The 18,775-nt window shown below is 42.0% G+C and overlaps 2 protein-coding genes across 2 annotated transcripts; one reads left to right on the top strand and one right to left on the bottom strand.

Annotated features, from left to right (window-relative positions):
- Positions 1-1,441: 1,441 nt before the first annotated feature.
- On the bottom strand, positions 1,442-10,796 carry LOC143014180 (14-3-3 protein epsilon-like). The gene is made up of 6 exons (XM_076168006.1): positions 10,589-10,796; positions 9,159-9,358; positions 6,635-6,741; positions 6,190-6,396; positions 2,859-2,995; positions 1,442-2,566 (listed from the first exon to the last, which is right to left on the bottom strand). Exons 1-6 carry the CDS (start codon positions 10,650-10,652, stop codon positions 2,514-2,516), a joined length of 768 nt encoding a protein of 255 aa, XP_076024121.1. The 5' UTR covers positions 10,653-10,796; the 3' UTR covers positions 1,442-2,513.
- Positions 10,797-12,448: 1,652 nt separating this feature from the next.
- On the top strand, positions 12,449-18,162 carry crk (v-crk avian sarcoma virus CT10 oncogene homolog). Its single transcript, XM_076167904.1, has 3 exons — positions 12,449-13,005; positions 13,455-14,041; positions 15,705-18,162. The coding sequence occupies exons 1-3, from the start codon at positions 12,786-12,788 to the stop codon at positions 15,840-15,842; spliced, it is 945 nt and encodes a 314-aa protein (XP_076024019.1). The 5' UTR covers positions 12,449-12,785; the 3' UTR covers positions 15,843-18,162.
- The last annotated feature ends 613 nt before the right edge of the window (positions 18,163-18,775 follow it).

Here is an 18,775-nt window from a genome sequence, read left to right on the forward strand (position 1 = left end):
ATTTTCTCCTTGAGTATGACACAGAGGAAGTGGGTCTTTGTCCAGCAGGAGTGCATAAGTTAAAATAAAAGTGCAGATTCATGTGGAGTGGAAATAGTGTGTGTGTGTGTGTTTGTGTGTGTGCATGTGTGTGTTCTAGGTTCTGCTTTGCTGTAGTTAGTGAAGGAATGGAGCTTTTCTTCTCGTTTCCCTTTTAGCTGCAATCGTGTAATTGATGACATTGCTTACAAGTCACACACACACACACACACATTCAAAGGGCTGATCCAAACAGGGCTTCCTCTAGGAACCAACATCCTGTCTCAAGACATTCTCAGTACACGCCCATTACTTGTATAGGTGTTGTTTGTGTGGCGGAGTGTGCATGCATCTAAAAAACAACTGTTCCCTCAGGATACACAGGCAAGAGAGCTTCATACACGCCACGTTTCCAAAACCTAATGGGGGACTTGCTGTCTTGTGCGTTTCCTGTTCACATGAAGCGCTAAATGCGGACAGACGCATGCGCACTAAATATGACATTTCAGCTGTGCATTTCTATCTTTGTGACGGCAAACGTTCACATTTTCCCCCTCCCACCTGATCCTCAGCAGAGAGGGGGAGAAAGGAAAAAGAGAAAAGGGAAAGAAATATTAATGACACCTAGAAAATGTGATACACACGTGGACTAAATGCATAAGGAGACAAAGCAACAGAAGCAACAGTGACTTGTAAGACAGAGAAAGAAGAGAAATAAAATCATAATGAGAACCAGGCTGTAAACATATTCATGTGAATTATGATAAGGTGATGACAAACAGAGCGACAGCAACTAACACAGCCAGCAAAGGACATGCTGAAATGACATAATAATATAACTGCAGAGTTTCAGATGACATCAAAAAGGGGAGACATCCCACCTGAAGACCTGAACCACCCCATCCCTCACCCCAGCAGCCACACAAGCCCACATTCACACACCCCCATCCTGGCCAGCGTGCGATAAAGAAACTATTTGGTGTTCCAAGTTTTCAGTCAATAGTCTGTACATCTGTAGAGTAGAAAAGAAACAGTTGCAACTTGTGATAGAACTTATCTGTGTCCCCTCATAGTGTATATATTTCTATCTACCTATTAGAGCCTTCATACAGACATAATGATAAATAGAAAAAGCCAGGGAGGAGCTTCAGGAGAATGTGAGGCTGTTATTAAGAGGGGAAGGGACGGTGACATACATCCTTTCTACTCTGACCCTAGCTCGAGGTATTCCTGACAGCCTGGTATCAACAGGAAATCTCTCACTCTCTCAGTCTCTCTCACACACACGTGAACACACTCAACAACCTTGAGCTAGACTTGGCTCTACCCAATGCTATTGTAAAATTAGCTAATTTACTTTGAAAGTGAACATAAACATGTTATTGTATGAACAACAAGTTTAAAAAGTAATAAAAGCCAAACATGTGCATTGTAATGTTTAATTTAGTTTAATGTTTATTTTCATGCTGTGTTTCAGTAAGAATACAGATTCTCTATCTGTGGCTCCAGTCAGATATCCAGTAGTACAAATCAGCTCCAAGTTACAATGAAGCAAAACAAAACAAAAAATGGTGGAAACAATCAAAGAAAGAAAAACCTGGTTCAGTAAAAAGGAGGTTTGAAGCAACAGAAAAAGAAATGTGTTAGCTCATGCAAACACTGACATTTTCATTTTTTTAGGGCTCTCTTTTGACAAAAGGGGGCCAAATTGTGACTTGTCGTTTACAGAAGTGAGAATAATCGCAATTACTCAAACCGCCAGCTAACATTAAGTCAACATAAAGAAATTCAGCATGTGTGAAGAGTTACAGTATTTCAGCACAAAGTACAGTCCAAGCACAACAACCAAAACAGAACAGTATCACCATGGGATAGCACTTTTCTGTCCCATGTGGGTGTAGGTTTTTTGTCGATGTCTTCTGAAAACGAATTCAAGAAAAAAAAAAGGGCACTTTAAAAATCCCCGTAAGAAGAAGCAAAGTCATTCACATGACGTTTACGAAACAGATAAAATAGCTCCCATGACAAAGTCAACATAAGTAGTAATAAAATTCAATTTTTACAATTACATTATGATTTATTCTCATTATGAAAAAAAAACCCTCAATACATCCATCAACTGATAAAATATTGAGGAGAGCGCAAACCAAAAATACAACAATGAAATCATTTGTAACACCTATTACAGTCTGACAACAAAAACAGAGACTATGTATCTTTGTCTTTCTCACATTGCATTAAAGTGGTATTTCTGTAGAACAAATTAAGGGGGGGGATGAAAACAAAGGGAACATTGACTTTACTAACTGAGGGGGACTGATGGGTCTCGGAGCTGAGGAGTGAAAGAAAGGGAAAAGATATAATAGAGCAAGAAGATAATTCACAGGAAGAGAAATGTAGTTTGTGTATGTGTGTGGGTGTGGGTGTGTGCGTGTTGTGTTGTGGTGTGGGGGTGAGGAAGGCAAATGTGGCGGATTGAGGAGCGTCAGAAGGTCTCACTGGGCCACATCCTCAACATCTAGCAGTGCCTCTTTGTTCTGTTCTTCACCTGGAGGCGAGAAAGAATGTTTTCACTCACAATGCTCCTGCTCACAATCCAGAGTGCATCAAAAACTATTCTCATGACATCACAGTGAGAGAAACAAAACGGGTTCATGAAGACAATTCACTCATACATGGTTAGGGTGGAAATAGTCTGAATAGTGATACAGATTAAGCCTCATTCAGGGGCTTCGAGCTCAATTTGCCTTTAAATGTGTGTATTTGCCCGGCCGTTGTCGCAGCTTACGGGCCCAGGTGCAACTCGCAATGCAACACAAATATTAGAAATGTGCACTTACCATCACCCTGCATATCTGAAGTCCATAGTGTCAGGTTGTCGCGTAACAACTGCATGATAAGTGTGGAGTCCTTGTAGCTCTCTTCATTTAGTGTGTCCAGTTCAGCAATGGCCTCATCGAACGCAGCTTTCGCCAACCTGAACAAAAGAAACAGATGCTTTATTGTGACTAACTTAAAAGTGGTGACGTGTATGTAGTGACTGTGTCTTCCACTAAACCACTGAGTACTCCACAGGCCAGAGAGGGTTAAAGTCTCTTTCTCTCTGTCCCACCCTCGGGTTCAACACATTTTTACTTTAACCTTCTTTTCTATCTGCTGGTTTGGGTCTCTCTAACTTTGAACTGGGACAGATTGTGACGAGGTGTGGCAACATTGCAGGAGTATCTGGAGATCGGAATGACGTCTCACTCCTGTACAGAGCCACAAAGAAAGCTCACTGTGTACTTGCAGACAAAAATCACCCCCTGTGCGAGGAATTCAGGCTGCTGCTGCTGCTGCCATCTGGTCGCAGATATGTTTTGCCAGGGTGCAAAACTATGAGAGGCAAGAAGTGGTTCGTCCCTGCTACCATTGGCCTTTTAAACAGCATCTGGTAACTTGTGGTCCACTCTGCACTTTGATATTGTATGTCATGTGTGTTAATTGATTACCGTTTGTTTTAATTCTCTGCTGGCTGTAAAGCAAATTGCCCCTTCAGGATAATAAAGTTTATCTTGACCTTGCACAGATCGAACAGGAATTCAGTGTACTTTGGTGCCATCTACTGGTGGTTTTCAATGTTACACTCTTTAAGCAGGCATTAATTAATGGAGTCATCAATAGGAGATACAGTACGCAGGTGTTTGAGTCAGAAGCAATGGACGGTTTCTTTAAGATGTATTTCTCCATATTGAGAGTTCTAAGTTACATGCAAACTTAAGTTAATTGAGCTGATAAGAGTCTTATGGTGAAAACACAGTCTGTTAAGTTGCTTATTGGCTTTGACTATTTATTTGTAATGTCTTGGAATGGAATGGAAGAAATGTATTGTATTTCAGTGTCACAGACAAACGTGGGCTATAGCGAGGCTCTTTATAAGAATAGGAGAGTAAACCCACAACTACAAGAAGGTCTTAGAAAAGAATAGGAACACCAAGATGGGATTCAACTCAAAGAAGCAGCCTGAGCTCTACAAGTCAGCAAACAGCCTTACACACTATGAATACGTCACCGTTTCTAAATGTGGATCTCTTTGGACCCAAGTCCCACGCAACACACTCAACTAGAAGGACACAAAATACGACTGTCAAGGCTTCTGCTCTCACACCAGCAGAGGCCCAGAGTCACAGCAGAGGCAGCAGTTACTGAACATTTGAAGAAACTTTAAATTACAAAGTTTGAGCACTTCATGAAAATGTAAAACTCACATCATCTGATAATTGGAAACCTCGAGCAGAGAAAGCGGCAACGGGCAGAGCAGTGGTGATAGACACAGAAAATTAAACTCACCGAGTAGTGATTTGAGGGAATACACCAAAGAATACAGAGGACACACTAAATACACACATATTCCTACTATGCCTGCAGCTCAGAGCAGTTTTATAGGTCAACCTCATTATTTTCATCCTGCACAGTATGTGCCCTGCTGACACCTCTCACCAGCAGAATGATGAGAGGGTGCAGCGTTGACAAAAAGCTGAACGCTGCCTATTAAATCATATGAACCCAGAGAGATCAAACATGTCCAATTAGAAATGATGCAATTGCTTGGCACAATCAGAGTGACAGAGTGCATCATGGGAGATGATTTACACACAACACAGCCCCCCTGTGAAAAGGAGAGGGCTGTGTCAATCAGGAGTCACTCAGGCTCAGTCAGAAGAGGACAAAAATATGTCGGATCATGTCAGGTTCATAGCGAGACATGAGGTGGTGTGAGGTATACACACTTTAATGATCAACCTGAAAACTACAGAGCCTGGAGAACATCTTTTGTGAAGGCTATTTGGGATCTAACGCGCTCAGCCTGATCGTATAATGGCTCAGCAATAAGTCGGCAGAACATGCCAGACGAGTACAGATTGTGCATCGATCGTCAGAGCTGTATGGAAGAGTCTCAATGAATGCTATGATGCACTAGTGGGAATCAAGAGCTCCTTGTTTAAACTGTTAGAGGGTTTTTTTTGACCAAAGACACTTGGAAATAATGAGAAGTGGGGAACCTGCACAGGAAGTCCAAGCAGCTTAAGTCAGATGGTGAGCTCACCTACCTTGACACACCTTGTGGTGTCAACCCAGTGATGGAGACCTGTCATTCCATCTCTAGGAGAAATTTCACATTTGGTTCTAGATAAAGAGGACCATAAGAGTCTCTCAACCTCGCTGCAGCGTCTTTGTGGACTTAATATGTCTACAAGCTAAAATGGGGAAAAAAGTGAGCTTTTTACTAACGGAAACAAGCAGCCACCAGAAACCAATAATAAAACGATTCTCAAGACTGGGGTTTTAGACCTCACAGCTCATCAGTTGAACCCCAACACACAGCACATCCAGCAAAACAGTATAAGGAAATGATGAGAGGTTCAGTACATCAATATCCCTGAACCACTGACAGGTAAATTTGTCCAACAGCAGATAGTATTTGTAGAAAACTGTCACTTTTTCTGGGGTAAACCACTATTGCTGAAGAGACCACCAGCTGCCTCCCTGTGAGGCCCATCAGTCACCTCAGTGCTGCATTCAACACCATCAACCGTTCAATTCCCAACATCACCAACACTGCCCTCTGCTGGTTCAAATCATACCGCTCCGACCTACACCTCTCCCTCATCCACATCAAAAACTAAATCCTCCACAGACCCTGCCCCAAGGGGACCCCTAAGGCTGAGCTTGGCCCCACTCCTCTGCATCCATGGTCACATCATTTGCCGTCATGGTCTTTATTTGTACTGCTACGCTGATGACACCCAGTTCCACCAAATTTATTCTAACCACTTCACCATCTCCAACTGTTTCAAAAAATAAAATAAAAGGTTCCTCTAACATGGCAGTGCCAGGACCCACAGCAGTGTGGTAACAGTTGCCAGCTATGAACTTTCGTCGTTGAACCTTTGTTAAACCCTTTGTCTCCAAAATAGAAATTAAGGCCTCAAATTGGTGACTAACTAAGAGTAGTAAATACTGGTTTTTGTAGGCCTTGCTTGGTTGTGTTTACACACTGCTCTCCCATCACAGCAGTTATTGCTAGTGCTTTCTAATGCTCTTGATATCATTTTGTAAAGACCCATGGAAACAAACGTTACATACAGCACATGTATTGTAAATGCAGAGAGGTATTGCATAAATAGTAACCTGCAGGCGCGATCAGAGGAGTTGAGGATCTCATAGTAGAAGACTGAGAAGTTGAGGGCAAGGCCGAGACGAATGGGGTGTGTGAATGGCAGTGCCGTATTTGCGATGTCACTTGCAGCTTTGTAGGCCACCAGACTGTTCTCTGCTGCTTCCTTTCTGTCATTGCCTGTAGCAAACTCTGCCTGGTACCTGAGGTAATCACCCTTCCTGAAAAGGCAAAAATCACAGTCATTAAAATTGAACTCAGTTTCACAACTAGTGTTTACTGAATCGGAAAACGTATATCAAGCTTCAAACTGAAAAATGTTTTCACAATATAACTTAAATGATCTAATTTCCTGATGCACAAACTACAAAAACTTAATTTCTCAGGATGAGAGTAGTTCAATTTATTCATCACTCACTTACTTAACTTTCTCAGCAGCAGCACAACAAAAGGTCTTACATTTTGTAATAGAAGACTTTAGACTCCCCAGATGTGTCATTGGGGATTAGGTGGTTGTCCAGTACATCAAGGATGTCTTGACAGATTCCCTTCAGCTCGTTCTCAACCTGGCAAAACACAAACAAAAATGATTCAGTGAAAATGTAAATACATACCACACGTGTGTGACAGTTGTATTTTATTACGGAAATATGATGAATGCAAATCTGGTGAGATCAGTCGCAATGCTGATCCCTGCATGTTTTGCAGCATGTTGCCTGTATATCACAACCTATTACTGTACCAGTAAAACAGAAGACCGAAGATATGCTAGCCCTCATGACATATCTTTGCCTGAAGCTTGTGTGGCCAGGGGTCAGGGCCACAAGCACAGTGAGAGAAGATAGTATGGCAGGCAGGGACGTGTTTAAGTTAGGCTTGAACTGATATTACTGGAAGTGATATAGCCTCTTCGCTTCAAGTCAAAAGTCAGACGCCACACAAACAGCTACACAGTCCTCAACAAGCTCCTGCTGTACATCAAGACTTACATGTAGTTTCTACAGGTGATAAAGTAAAGGCAGTTACACATACACACAAATCAAAACCCCAAGACAGGAAAGTTCCCTTTGAGCAATGTGAGCATCCAACCAGTAGATGGCGTGTATCAAAAGAGCAACAAGGAACGTGTTTTCAACCCCCCATAAATCTGAGGATGCCAGCTCATTGTTTGGGAGTTGACAGGGAAACCAGAGATTAACAAACACACTGCCGTGATCCTTTCGCCCTCTGTTTTGATGGCTTGTTTGGTGACTATTTTGTGTAACGCAGTGTGCTTAATATTAGCTCTGAATAACAAAGATAATCAGGGTGCCGTATCTGTGGTTCAAGAGAGCTGACCACTACATGCACTTTACTTTTTTGCATTTAATGCAGAGTACTGTATTGTAGTTTTGTACCCTTTTATCTACTTCATTTGTGGCAGCATCTGAGAGTAATCAATTTGTCATTTCTATGTTCTGTTTGTTACAGTATTTACGCTGATGTTTTCCCCATCATTGAAATCATACATACAACACTGCTCCATATTGGGAGTAGCTTTTCTTTGTCTGTCTTCCTGGCACTGTGTGGATGACCTCATCCAACATGCCAACACATCTAATATTCTTCAACCTTCCCAGAGATAACCATCCAATACTTTTCATGCTCAAGATAAAGCACTGAATGAATACATTTCACGCAACGAGATTTAACCTTAGAACCTGGTCCTTGACTGTGACAAACAATACTCAAAGCAAAGCAAAGACCCTTCATTTTGAGATTATTCCCAAACAGAGGAGCCCAACCATGACTTTGTACATCACCTGTATGATGAGAAAAGTGTCACAGGATGTGTCACTCACCACGTCATGCCTCTGTCACTCCCTTGTAAACATCACGCGTCATGTCCATCTGAGCGAACAACAAGTGCAACCATTGGATGGCTGAGAAACAGACGATTTGATTGGTGGTACAGCGTTCCCAGTATAATTTCTTAACTGCGTCTAATGCGTGTGGTAGAAGTCATTGCTGGAGCACAGAAATGTTTATTCTGTTGGATACCGACCCGCCACACCTAGAAATAGACAATGGTATCCTAAAAACCACATGTTCCACGGGAGAGGATTTGATTGAAGAAATTCAGAGCCAGTCAGTTTTACAAGATCAATATACTGTTCTTACTGAATGTAACACGAAGCTTTAGGGAATAAGCATTTGAAATGGTATATTTTATTACTAAATCTTTTTCCACCTGAGAAACATTGTTTTAGCTGCTAAATATAATTATTACACGAGAAACATTATAGAAACATGTATAGTACTAAATAGTTTCACTGTTAAGGTTGTAGAGTGCTACTTTTTATAACACTACAAAAATATTTTCTTATCAGATATATATATGAGCGTAAAATGTATTTTTATTACCATGTAAATCATTTGTACCACAAAATTCAGGGAAGTATTCTTATGTTCTTCTTTACTTTTCAGAGAATCATTTGATGAAGATTGGGAACTAGAGCAGGGAAAGAGTAGTTACCTTTGATTCCTCCCCCCAGTCCATCACCTACTCCTTTCCTCCCCAAAGATGTTTTACTCCAACAAGCGTTAAATTAACAGTGAAGAGGAAACAAGCAAGAGTGCCACTAGAACATCCTTTGGGATATTGATGGTCGAGAGACTTGCCAACAATTACCTTTTTCCCACAGAACTTTCTTCCCGTAAATGGGCCTGCATATTGGGAGACAGCAGTGTGTGGTAATGCAAATTGGGGTCATAAAGACAAAGGCAAGCTGGTGCACTTGCGGGCCGGAGGTTCCCCACCCCTGATCTAGATGCATAATGAATAATAGTAACATAATGTAGTGGAACACCAATAGTGTCTCTCGATTTCTTACCAACATAGCAATTTGAAGGGCATGACATAAGCAAAAAATAACGGAATATGAAAGGGGGAAATCGATAAACACTGATTATGTTAAGATACACCCTGAAATGTGACAGTTACCATTTCCCTGTATTCCCGGATCATCTTCAGCTTCTCCTCCGCGCCCTTGTTCTCTCCCCTCTGTTCGATACTGCTGATTATTCTCCAGGATGCCCTCCGAGCGCCAATGACATTCTTGTATGCGACTGATAGTAGGTTCCTCTCCTCCACTGAGAGTGCCACGTTCTCACATGCCACTTTCTTCATTGACTCTACCATCTCTGCAGATGAGACAAACAGAGCAGTCAAACAGCACATCCATGCAAAACGCAATCTTTTAATTTGGGATATATTTGAGATGTACCATCATATAGCAAAGGTGGCTGAATTTATGAAGCCCCAACAGTTGATACAGCAGGCCGTGGAGGAAAGACAGGGCTGTACCATATAAGTCAAGTGCAGACGACAATGCCTGATGTTTTACCCCATTACACCACCAAGCCTGTTCCACTGTGGTGTTGGACTAATTTACATAAATGTGGCCCCACTGTAGATCGATAGTTTTGCTTTTGGCAATAATTGTGCTCATATTGGAGACCAAGAAATTAAGCAAAAAGGTCTGTATTTTAATTGTGCATGTTTAAATTGTATGCAAAATATGCTACAAATGAAATGTAAAATTGTTGAATAATGGACTTAATCATAAAACGTGCAATTTAAAAGGCGTCAATGGGAGGAACTCGGTTGTGTGCGTCATACTTGTTAGTGATGTTATAGCTGATTTAGAAATTACAAACTCAAATTTACAACGGTTGGCCTTTTTTTTGTGGAGAATGATGGAGTCCACGAAATTATTTCATTTAAACCAACATCCCAACACGACAATCATACACATGGACAATAATGTCTCATTGGTTCATCCCTCTACCGATCTGTAACTCTGGTAACGACGGGTGTAGGCATCCATCTAAAAACAGCACAAAGTCACGGTATGAGATATGTCCACGGATCGGGTCGGTCCAGCCTGTTCACGCCCCACTAACAGCTGCTCTCCTCCCATACCGTCAAGACGTTGACAGACTGATGCACAACAAAATATGTCAATAAATAACGAAACATTGGTGCTGTTGATAATATGGGGAGAACCAACGTACCCGCATGATCTACTAGCATACTTGCCTGGTTGCGGGCCAGTGCTGTGAAAGCTCTGACAGCTCGCGGTCCGCCATTTTGATGTAGCTTCTTCGCTAACATTAGCCACCATCAGTCGCATTTATATCCATATTACAATTAAGTGGTCTCATGTTGGATGTTTCTGCTGACAGAGCTTTACAGTCAGCTATATGTTAGGGTGCTGCTTGTTTAGCTCGGGAATCAATGTCTTCGCTACGTCCACTCTCTGGTTAGTCGACGCTAGCACGGGGTTGCACATTTGAGCATCGCTTCGTCAGCTAGCTGTAAGAACGCAGCAGCGAACATGTTCCACTCACAACTATCAAAGTGTTACTCACCGTCATATCTCTCAGCCTGTTCGGCGAGTTTCGCCTGGTAAACTTGGTCATCTCGTTCTCCCATTTTCAGTCTAGATGCGATACGGTCTAAAACTATTTAAAGCAACGGTTCTAAATGGAAATCAGGTCTTTAGAAGGAAACCAACTAATCAGAATACTGTTCCGCCCCACCGGCAGCACTCTTTAGGCTGGAGTAAAGATGGCGACCAACGTCATCCGGGTACTGCACACACTAACGTCATTCACCGACAGCTCTGTATGTGGATTATGATATACTGCATAGACAGACAGGTGGGGTCTGTTTCCCCTCATGTTGCACTGCATGTTATAATCGACACCACAGAGAGACTGACAGTTAGTTTGTCATCAATTGTGACACCCAAGTTCCACGCAGATTTTTGTGGGGATTCAAGCGGAATGCTGATTCTTGGTTGTATAGAGGCATTAGATGCAATGACAGGACCTCAATTTTCTGTGAATGCTTCCCTGTTCTTAGTCTAGTCCAAGTACATTGCTTGCCACAACATGTAAATGTTGAGGGAACAGGGTCCCTTTGTGTACCTGAATCCTGTATGGCTGGGTAAGCACACCTCCAACCCCCCTCACCCTGAGGACAGGTTTCCCCCTAAGGCCGCATCCTCAGCCCTCTATTGTACTCCTTGCACACACAAGAGTTATGACTGCGTGGCCAGGTTCAGCTAGACTCCATCTTAAGTTTGCAGAAGACACAGTTGCTGTTGGCCTGATAACCGATGGCTACAAAATAGGCCTAGGGGGATGGCTGATCTGACTCTGGTGTCAGGACAACAACCTCCACCTAAACATATGCAAAACTAAAGAGGTGATTGTGGACTTAAGGAGAGGACTTTAACCAAGGACCCACAAGCCACTGCAAATTCAGGCTACTGTTGTGGAAAGGGTCCTCACCCTCGATTTCTCAATCACAAACAATTTGAACACTTGGGCTACTGTTGGAGGAATGGGAAGAGGAGAATCTGCAGGAGCTGATAGAAGCAGCCATCTCATCCTCCGGCTGAGCACAGCAGAGCCCATCACCCATCACGAATTAACCACCACACCTGGAACTCATAACCACCCACTCATACAATCAGAGGGAAAGGTAGGGGGAGACAATACATGTTTCCTTAGAGGGAGGGACTTGCAACAGGCCAGACCAAAGTGACATCACAAAACGTATACAAACATAACACCAACATTTGCATTGCCTGTCTTTGAGGGCGACTTTGAGCAACCTGTCACTCCTGGGGTCCAACTAAAAGATTTGTATTTTTATCATTCAGAAATATTCATTCAAATCAAATCCAATGTATAAAGATTTATTATTTATATAGCAAAATATCACATACAATGCCTCAAAGTGCTTTAAAGGCCCAAATTTCACTAGTGTTTGGTCAGAATATCATTGAATTACTAGCTTGCTGACTGCAGTGATACACATCTGTCTTCTCAATTTATATGTAGTCTCCAGCAAACATCCAATAGCCACATTTAAAAAAGCACATTTAAAATACATTAAATCTAAATATATTTTATTTGATGTTTTAAATATTCCTGTTCATCAGAGGAAAACGTGATGGTCAGGACTGCTCTTTGCTGCTTGAAAGGGAAGAGCTGCGAGTTGCGAGTTGTCGCAAAAATGCACGTACAATATAGTAAATTCTAGATTGTTAAGGGCGGAAAACGTCAAATTAAAATACACTATCAAATGTCACTATCGTGCTGCCATGGAAAATATTGCCAGATTGGTTTTATTCTGATACGGAGGTCCAACAGGATGTTTGATGTAATTGTTGTAGCTTGACAGCGCTACCCCGGTATGTTCGACGTCGACTGCGTCACATCCGGTGAGCGGCTTCTTTTTTGTTTTCCCGTATCCGCCATTTCAATATTCGAAGTTAGTTGTCAACGGTCGCTGGTTTGTGGCTGATATTCTGACAACGAAACGAGTTACATAGTTAATACGGCCAACACCTGGGCATAACAAACACACAAGCCCAATTTGTTTGGTGGCAGCGTGCCCGAATCACTGGATTGATGCTCACACAAGCAGCTGCGTCGTCGTCTGTTTACTAAACGTGCTCTACGCGCTAAAGTTTTGTATGAGTTGAAAGCTTTGATTTCTGATAACGGGAGGGAGAGGACGACCCGGTGAAGCCTCGGCTTTGGATTGTTTATCATGGCCGGAAATTTTGACGCGGAGGACCGTGACATTTGGTACTGGGGTCGGTTGAGCAGACAGGAGGCCGTGTCTCTGTTACAGGGCCAGAGACATGGCGTGTTTCTGGTCCGGGACTCTATCACCAGCCCCGGAGACTACGTGCTTTCAGTGTCAGAGAACTCCAAGGTCTCCCATTACATAATAAACAGCATTAACAACAACAGACAACCAGCTCCAGGTAAGAACACCGCGTTTTTGCCTGACTATAGCTAAAGAAACCGCACCAATATACCAACTGAGCTAACCCAACAAATCACACTCTCTTGCTTATGACACAAACGATTTTTTATCTTTGTTTAAATTTAATAAAATGACCAAGGCAATTGAATGAGATGTGTATAATGTAATAGTGTTAATAACATTAACGGTCATTGATTGAGATATTTTAGAGAAGCACAAATGGCAGACTACCATCACTTGGTGGACCAATTCACAGATGTGCCAGAAGATTCGACGAGCCAGTGTTTTTATTTCACTGAACATTGCAACTTTCACTCAATTCAGCCATGACATTGACCTATGTCCAGAATGTGTTTATTTCATTCAGATTGCGTATGGGGTGGCTAATTGCATTGATTTGATTGCTGACCTACTTCTCCCCTTCCTCTTTGAACATCATTATACCAGGTTTGGTCCAACCAAGGTTCCGCATTGGTGACCAGGAATTTGATGCCCTGCCTGCGTTGTTGGAATTCTATAAAATCCACTACTTGGACACCACCACCTTGATAGAACCTATCAACAAGTCTAAACACACCTCCTTTATCTGCATTGGTCCAGGCCTGCCAACTAGTCTTGAAGATGAGTTTGTCCGAGCACTTTTTGATTTTCTCGGCAACGATGAGGAGGACCTCCCATTTAGGAAGGGTGATATTCTCCGTGTGATTGAGAAACCAGAGGAGCAGTGGTGGAATGCCCAGAACTGTGAAGGAAGGGCAGGAATGATTCCAGTACCGTATGTGGAGAAGTATCGACCGGCATCTCCGATATCTGCGGCAGGGCCAGGTGGTGCACCTGCTGGACCACCGGGAAAGATGGGGGTGGTAGGAAATTCTGACGGCTCTGCAACCCAGTCCAGCACTCCTCTGTTGGGAGACCCCAGCCAGTACGCTCAGCCAACCCCCCTCCCAAATCTTCAGAATGGACCCGTCTATGCCAGGGCCATACAAAAGAGGGTGCCCAACGCCTATGACAAGACTGCCTTGGCCTTAGAGGTAACTATCAATGTGTGTGTTCGCTGTAGGAATGTTGAGATTCATGTTTTTACCATTAATCGAACTTAAGAAATGTTTCAATTAGTGAACCATTCTAATGTAGGAGCTGCTGTTTTGAAACTGTAAGAATAATGCTACGTTCAGACTAGGGATGAAGAACGTACAACTGTGTTCAGCTTCTTGACAAGGCAGATTGCTAGGTAGGTATATACAGGAAACTGTTTCCGGCTTTTAAAAATCCCCCAAAAAAAAAAACAACCATTGTTTGTATGCATTATCCTATCATACTCAGCCATGTAAATGTTAGTTAAACGGGTTAAAGTTGAGGTGCCTATACTTAAGGCTCAGTCGGCTCTGTTGAAGCTCAAGTCAGACTTTCCGTATCATGAAGCTGATTCACTTCTGATCTCATTCTGTCCCCATGGGAAGTTATGCTCCACAGCAATCCTAGTCCAGAGCAGTGATTTATTAAGCACCGCCTCTTGACCAATCATCTCACTTGGAAATTACACTCACGGTTCCTGGGTCCTTGACATATCTTTCAGGCGTTTCCCCATATAAAGCAGTGTGAAGATATTTGGATGGAAGCAAATCATGCTTAAATTTCTTGAAGATATTCTTTACCAAAGCTACAGATTCTCAGCAGAAGGCAGACATTTATGTACGCTTCTTACTTGCTCTACCCTGTTCCTATATGCTCGTTTTATCAAATACGCCCTCTTTTATGGGAGCTCGCACATCTACGCATTAACAAGGACGCCACGAACAAATCATACAATGCGACATATATGTAAAGCAATGGTGGAATTAGCTTCTCCTTAAACACCTTAATCTCTATTGGGAGCTTGTCTGGGCCCACTGATTTCTTTCTGAATGTCTCTCTAGATGCTTTTGAGCTTGTATAGCTAATGACTTGGCCTCTAATGAAAGCCTTGAAGGCTAACGGGGGCTTGCTGATGCACTGAATAAAAGTATTTGTAATTCAAAAATTTTGACCAATTCTAACCATTCTGACTTCCATTTAGATGGGTTAATAAGAGATGGAATGAAATGTGTCCATGATCAGAAATGACCATGCTATCATATAAGTATTAACTAGCTCTGGAACATAAACCTGAGGAAATAAAGTCTAAAGTCTAGCATCAAAATGTCCTCGGATTAGGTTTAGACATCAGACATCGGAGAGATTAAGTTCTGAATGAAACTTGTTGATGGGAGGACAGACTCGGCCTCCATGGCCCTGGTGCACAGGGGGTCCAGCAGGTCTGGGTGGTGGCCACTGTGGTCTCCGTTTGAGTTTGCTCTCCTGTGAAACTGTGCAATCTGATTCTCCTGTTCCTCTGCCACACACTTGTCTTCTGGATGACGCTGAGCTGACATGCTCTGGCTTCTTGGTAGCAGGGTGGTGGGGGTGTGATGTGCAACATCTCTGTTTTGTGCATACACAATGGTTCTAAATATTCTATTGTATTTGTTGTAGTGTTTGCGGTATGAGTTTGGAACACACCCATCTCTGCCTGTGATAAGTGATAAGTAATAACTAAAAAATGAATTCCAAACCATGACAGGTATAAAGGTAGAAGACTTTCCTGCTTGTTGCTGCCATACATGTTCTGTCTCTGCTCTCTTTCACTTCCTTTTCTTGCTCCCTGCCCCCTTTTAGGTGGGCGATACAGTGAAGGTGACCAAAATAAATGTGAACGGCCAGTGGGAGGGGGAATGTAAAGGAAAACGTGGCCACTTTCCTTTCACACACGTCAAACTGCTGGACCAGCATATGCCTGAGGATGAACTCAGCTGAGATTGGACATCCTTGCACCACCTGGACACTCATTAGACCTTCCCCAACCCCCCGACTTCTTTCCCTGTTCCGCTCCTTTGCCAACCGCCCACATCTGTTCCATTTTACTTGTACAGTTTCAGATAATCACTTAAAACAAAAGTGACCCTTGTCAGAGCCTTAGAATGGATACATCCTCCATGTCTGCCCTTCAGCTCCCCTGGCCCCATGTCTTCTTCGTCACTCTTCTTCCACTCCTTCACCCCCCTCGTGTGACCACTCAAAACCAGGTCACGTACTCTGTGACGGAAAATGCCGGGTAATCTAAGAAGAACTCTTCTCATATTCTGTTGATCTGCCAATGCCCCTAGATATTTCATTTTGAGTAGTTGCTGTATCCATGATGACAATGCATTTACTCCTCAGAAGAATCTTTGATCTTAAGAGTTTTGCCACTCACTTCCTCTTTCTGTGTTGGATCTAGGTGTTATCTGTGTCTTCAACCATTGTTCTAGTTCAATTGTCCCAGGGTCAACGTTCTGCGTTCATGCAGGCTGGGAATAATAATAAAAAGCCAATCATGTACTATAATTGACATTTTTTTTTTTTTTTTGCACATGGTTGCCACTGTTGCCACATTGTTCCACAAAGTCTGCACATGCTGATGGTGATTTTCAGGGTTATTTTGCAGTAGATGAAGAAAATATTTATTCTAGCATGGGGAAACATTGTTTAAGTTCATTTGTCTTTTACTGGACACTGGTGTTTCCATGACGTTAAGATGTTGGGATTCACGGTAAAATTTACCAAAAAATGTGTGGTAGAATGTTCTTATCTAATTTTCTATAATTTGTCTTAGTATAGTTTGAAAACTGGGCTGAAAAATATTCTCACACAGGAGTTGAATGGTGTTCTCTTTAGTTTGGATCTACCATCTTTAATGAATACAGCAGAATGTCAGGCCCTTTCATCTGCGCATGCCAAGGAATGCGAGACAAAGGAAGTGAGGTTGAAATACTGTGGGGACATTTTAACAAGGTTCACATCTCAGTGGAAAGTTGAAACAAATCCTTTGAGGGTGTGAAAATGTTGTGCGACAGACCAACAACCGCTCGTTTGTAAAGGAACACACGAGCGCAGCTTGCAATGTGGAGATAAAAGCAGATTACAGTTAGCTTCCTCCAGTAGCCACCATGTCTCACCTGAACATCATTCAGCCAGCACCTTCACCCAACTAGCAGCACCTGTAAGGGAAAAGAACTTGTGCTGATGTATTATGTGATTATCAGACGCAATTGTTTTCATCTCTCTAGTTTCCTTTATAGCTAATTTCTCTGCAGAAGTGATCATGACACTTTGTACCCCTGCATGTTAGGAGGCATTGATAAATAGATGGAGGAAATCGATAAACTGCCTTGGATTGACACCTTCTAGTCTCAATCCTGAAGGTGCTGTTCACCATGTTGCACATTTTGTTTTGTTACACCTGACTACTTGCCATTGTTTTTTTGTGTGTATTCATTTAAATATTTTTTATTTAAAGGCTTACCGCTTTGGTACTCAAGCCACCACGCAACTTCTACAGACATCACGTAGTTAGACCAGCAAATGTTAGTTATGATGGCTTTTAAATGGTTTCCCTGTTAGGATTTAATAAATTCGCCTGACAATCATTGTCACTTATCCTTTGCAGGCTGGTTGATGTATGTTACACTGTGCGAGGGGTGGAGCTTACACCACTGCATGAAGTCACATGATACACTGTTTGATACACTTTACTCTTTCAGAAAGGGAAGACATGGTAAATACAATGCCACCTTTAGATGGCACTAACGTTACATCATATTCTGTAAGTGGTACAGCTGACGTGACATCAATGGAGATCAAATTTAAACTTTTGTCAGTACTTATGCAATGCCAATACAATACAAATTTGCCTGTACTGTCATGTTTTTATGGATCCAAGATAACTACAACACATTGTCCAGGACAGGGGAGTAACATTTGTATGCACTACCGGCATTTGCAACCCTTTGCAATCCATATGACTTAAAATGAGAACAGCTACCATGATACAGCAGGTGGTAAGCTACATAAACTGACATGTTGTCATTTGGGTCAGTGCCACCATCAAGAAATATTTTAAGTAGCTTTGCATGAAGTCATTTCCTTTGATAAAAATGAAGGGGTGGCAAAATGCCAGTAGAAATTGCTATTATATCAGATTGTGTCTTTTTAGTATAACACTATTGTTTTTGGACAATTGATGTCTTTATTTTCTGTAGCATGTAATGTTAAGATATGCTAGTAAATAAAGTCAAACTCACAATAAATAACTGGATTAATGTGTTTGCTTGTCCTTCTATACTTCTGAAAGCTGTTACACATAGCTGCGGTTATTTAACTACAGTTTTACAGACATCCTGTAAAAACTGCACTAATGCGCTCATTCAACTTAACACTGATGTCATCTGAAACTTTAGCGGTTACATTTTTCTCGTTTCATGTCATCTCAACATTTCTTGGCTGTGGTTAGTTGCTGATGCTCTGTTTATTCTCCCCTTTGCCTTAATTCACATGTTCATTACACATCCTTGTTCTCGTCATTGTTTTTAGTTCTCTTCCTTTTCTTTGGGGCTTTTCTTTTCTTCCCCTCTGTATGTATAAAAAGAATCTCCCAAAGCAAATGAGTGACACACATGGACCCATGCAACAACCGTGACAATGTGGTTACACAATTATCACTTTGGAACACAGTTATTCATCAGCAATATGATATTATATATTACCCGTACAATCCAACTCTACGGGCAACTGGCTGTGTCACCTATGCTATGTTTCCTTTTTCACCTATTTCACATGTGTATACTGTTTTTTCCTCTTTCTCCCCCTCTCTGTGTATAAAAACAATCTCCAAAATGTTTTATAACAGCATGCTCAATGTCATGTCAAAT

This window comes from Genypterus blacodes, unplaced genomic scaffold (genome assembly GCF_046128005.1).
Source record: "Genypterus blacodes isolate CSIRO-AG114 ecotype Tasmania unplaced genomic scaffold, CSIRO-AGI_Gbla_v1 ptg000003l_1, whole genome shotgun sequence".
In the NCBI taxonomy this organism is placed as follows: domain Eukaryota; kingdom Metazoa; phylum Chordata; class Actinopteri; order Ophidiiformes; family Ophidiidae; genus Genypterus; species Genypterus blacodes.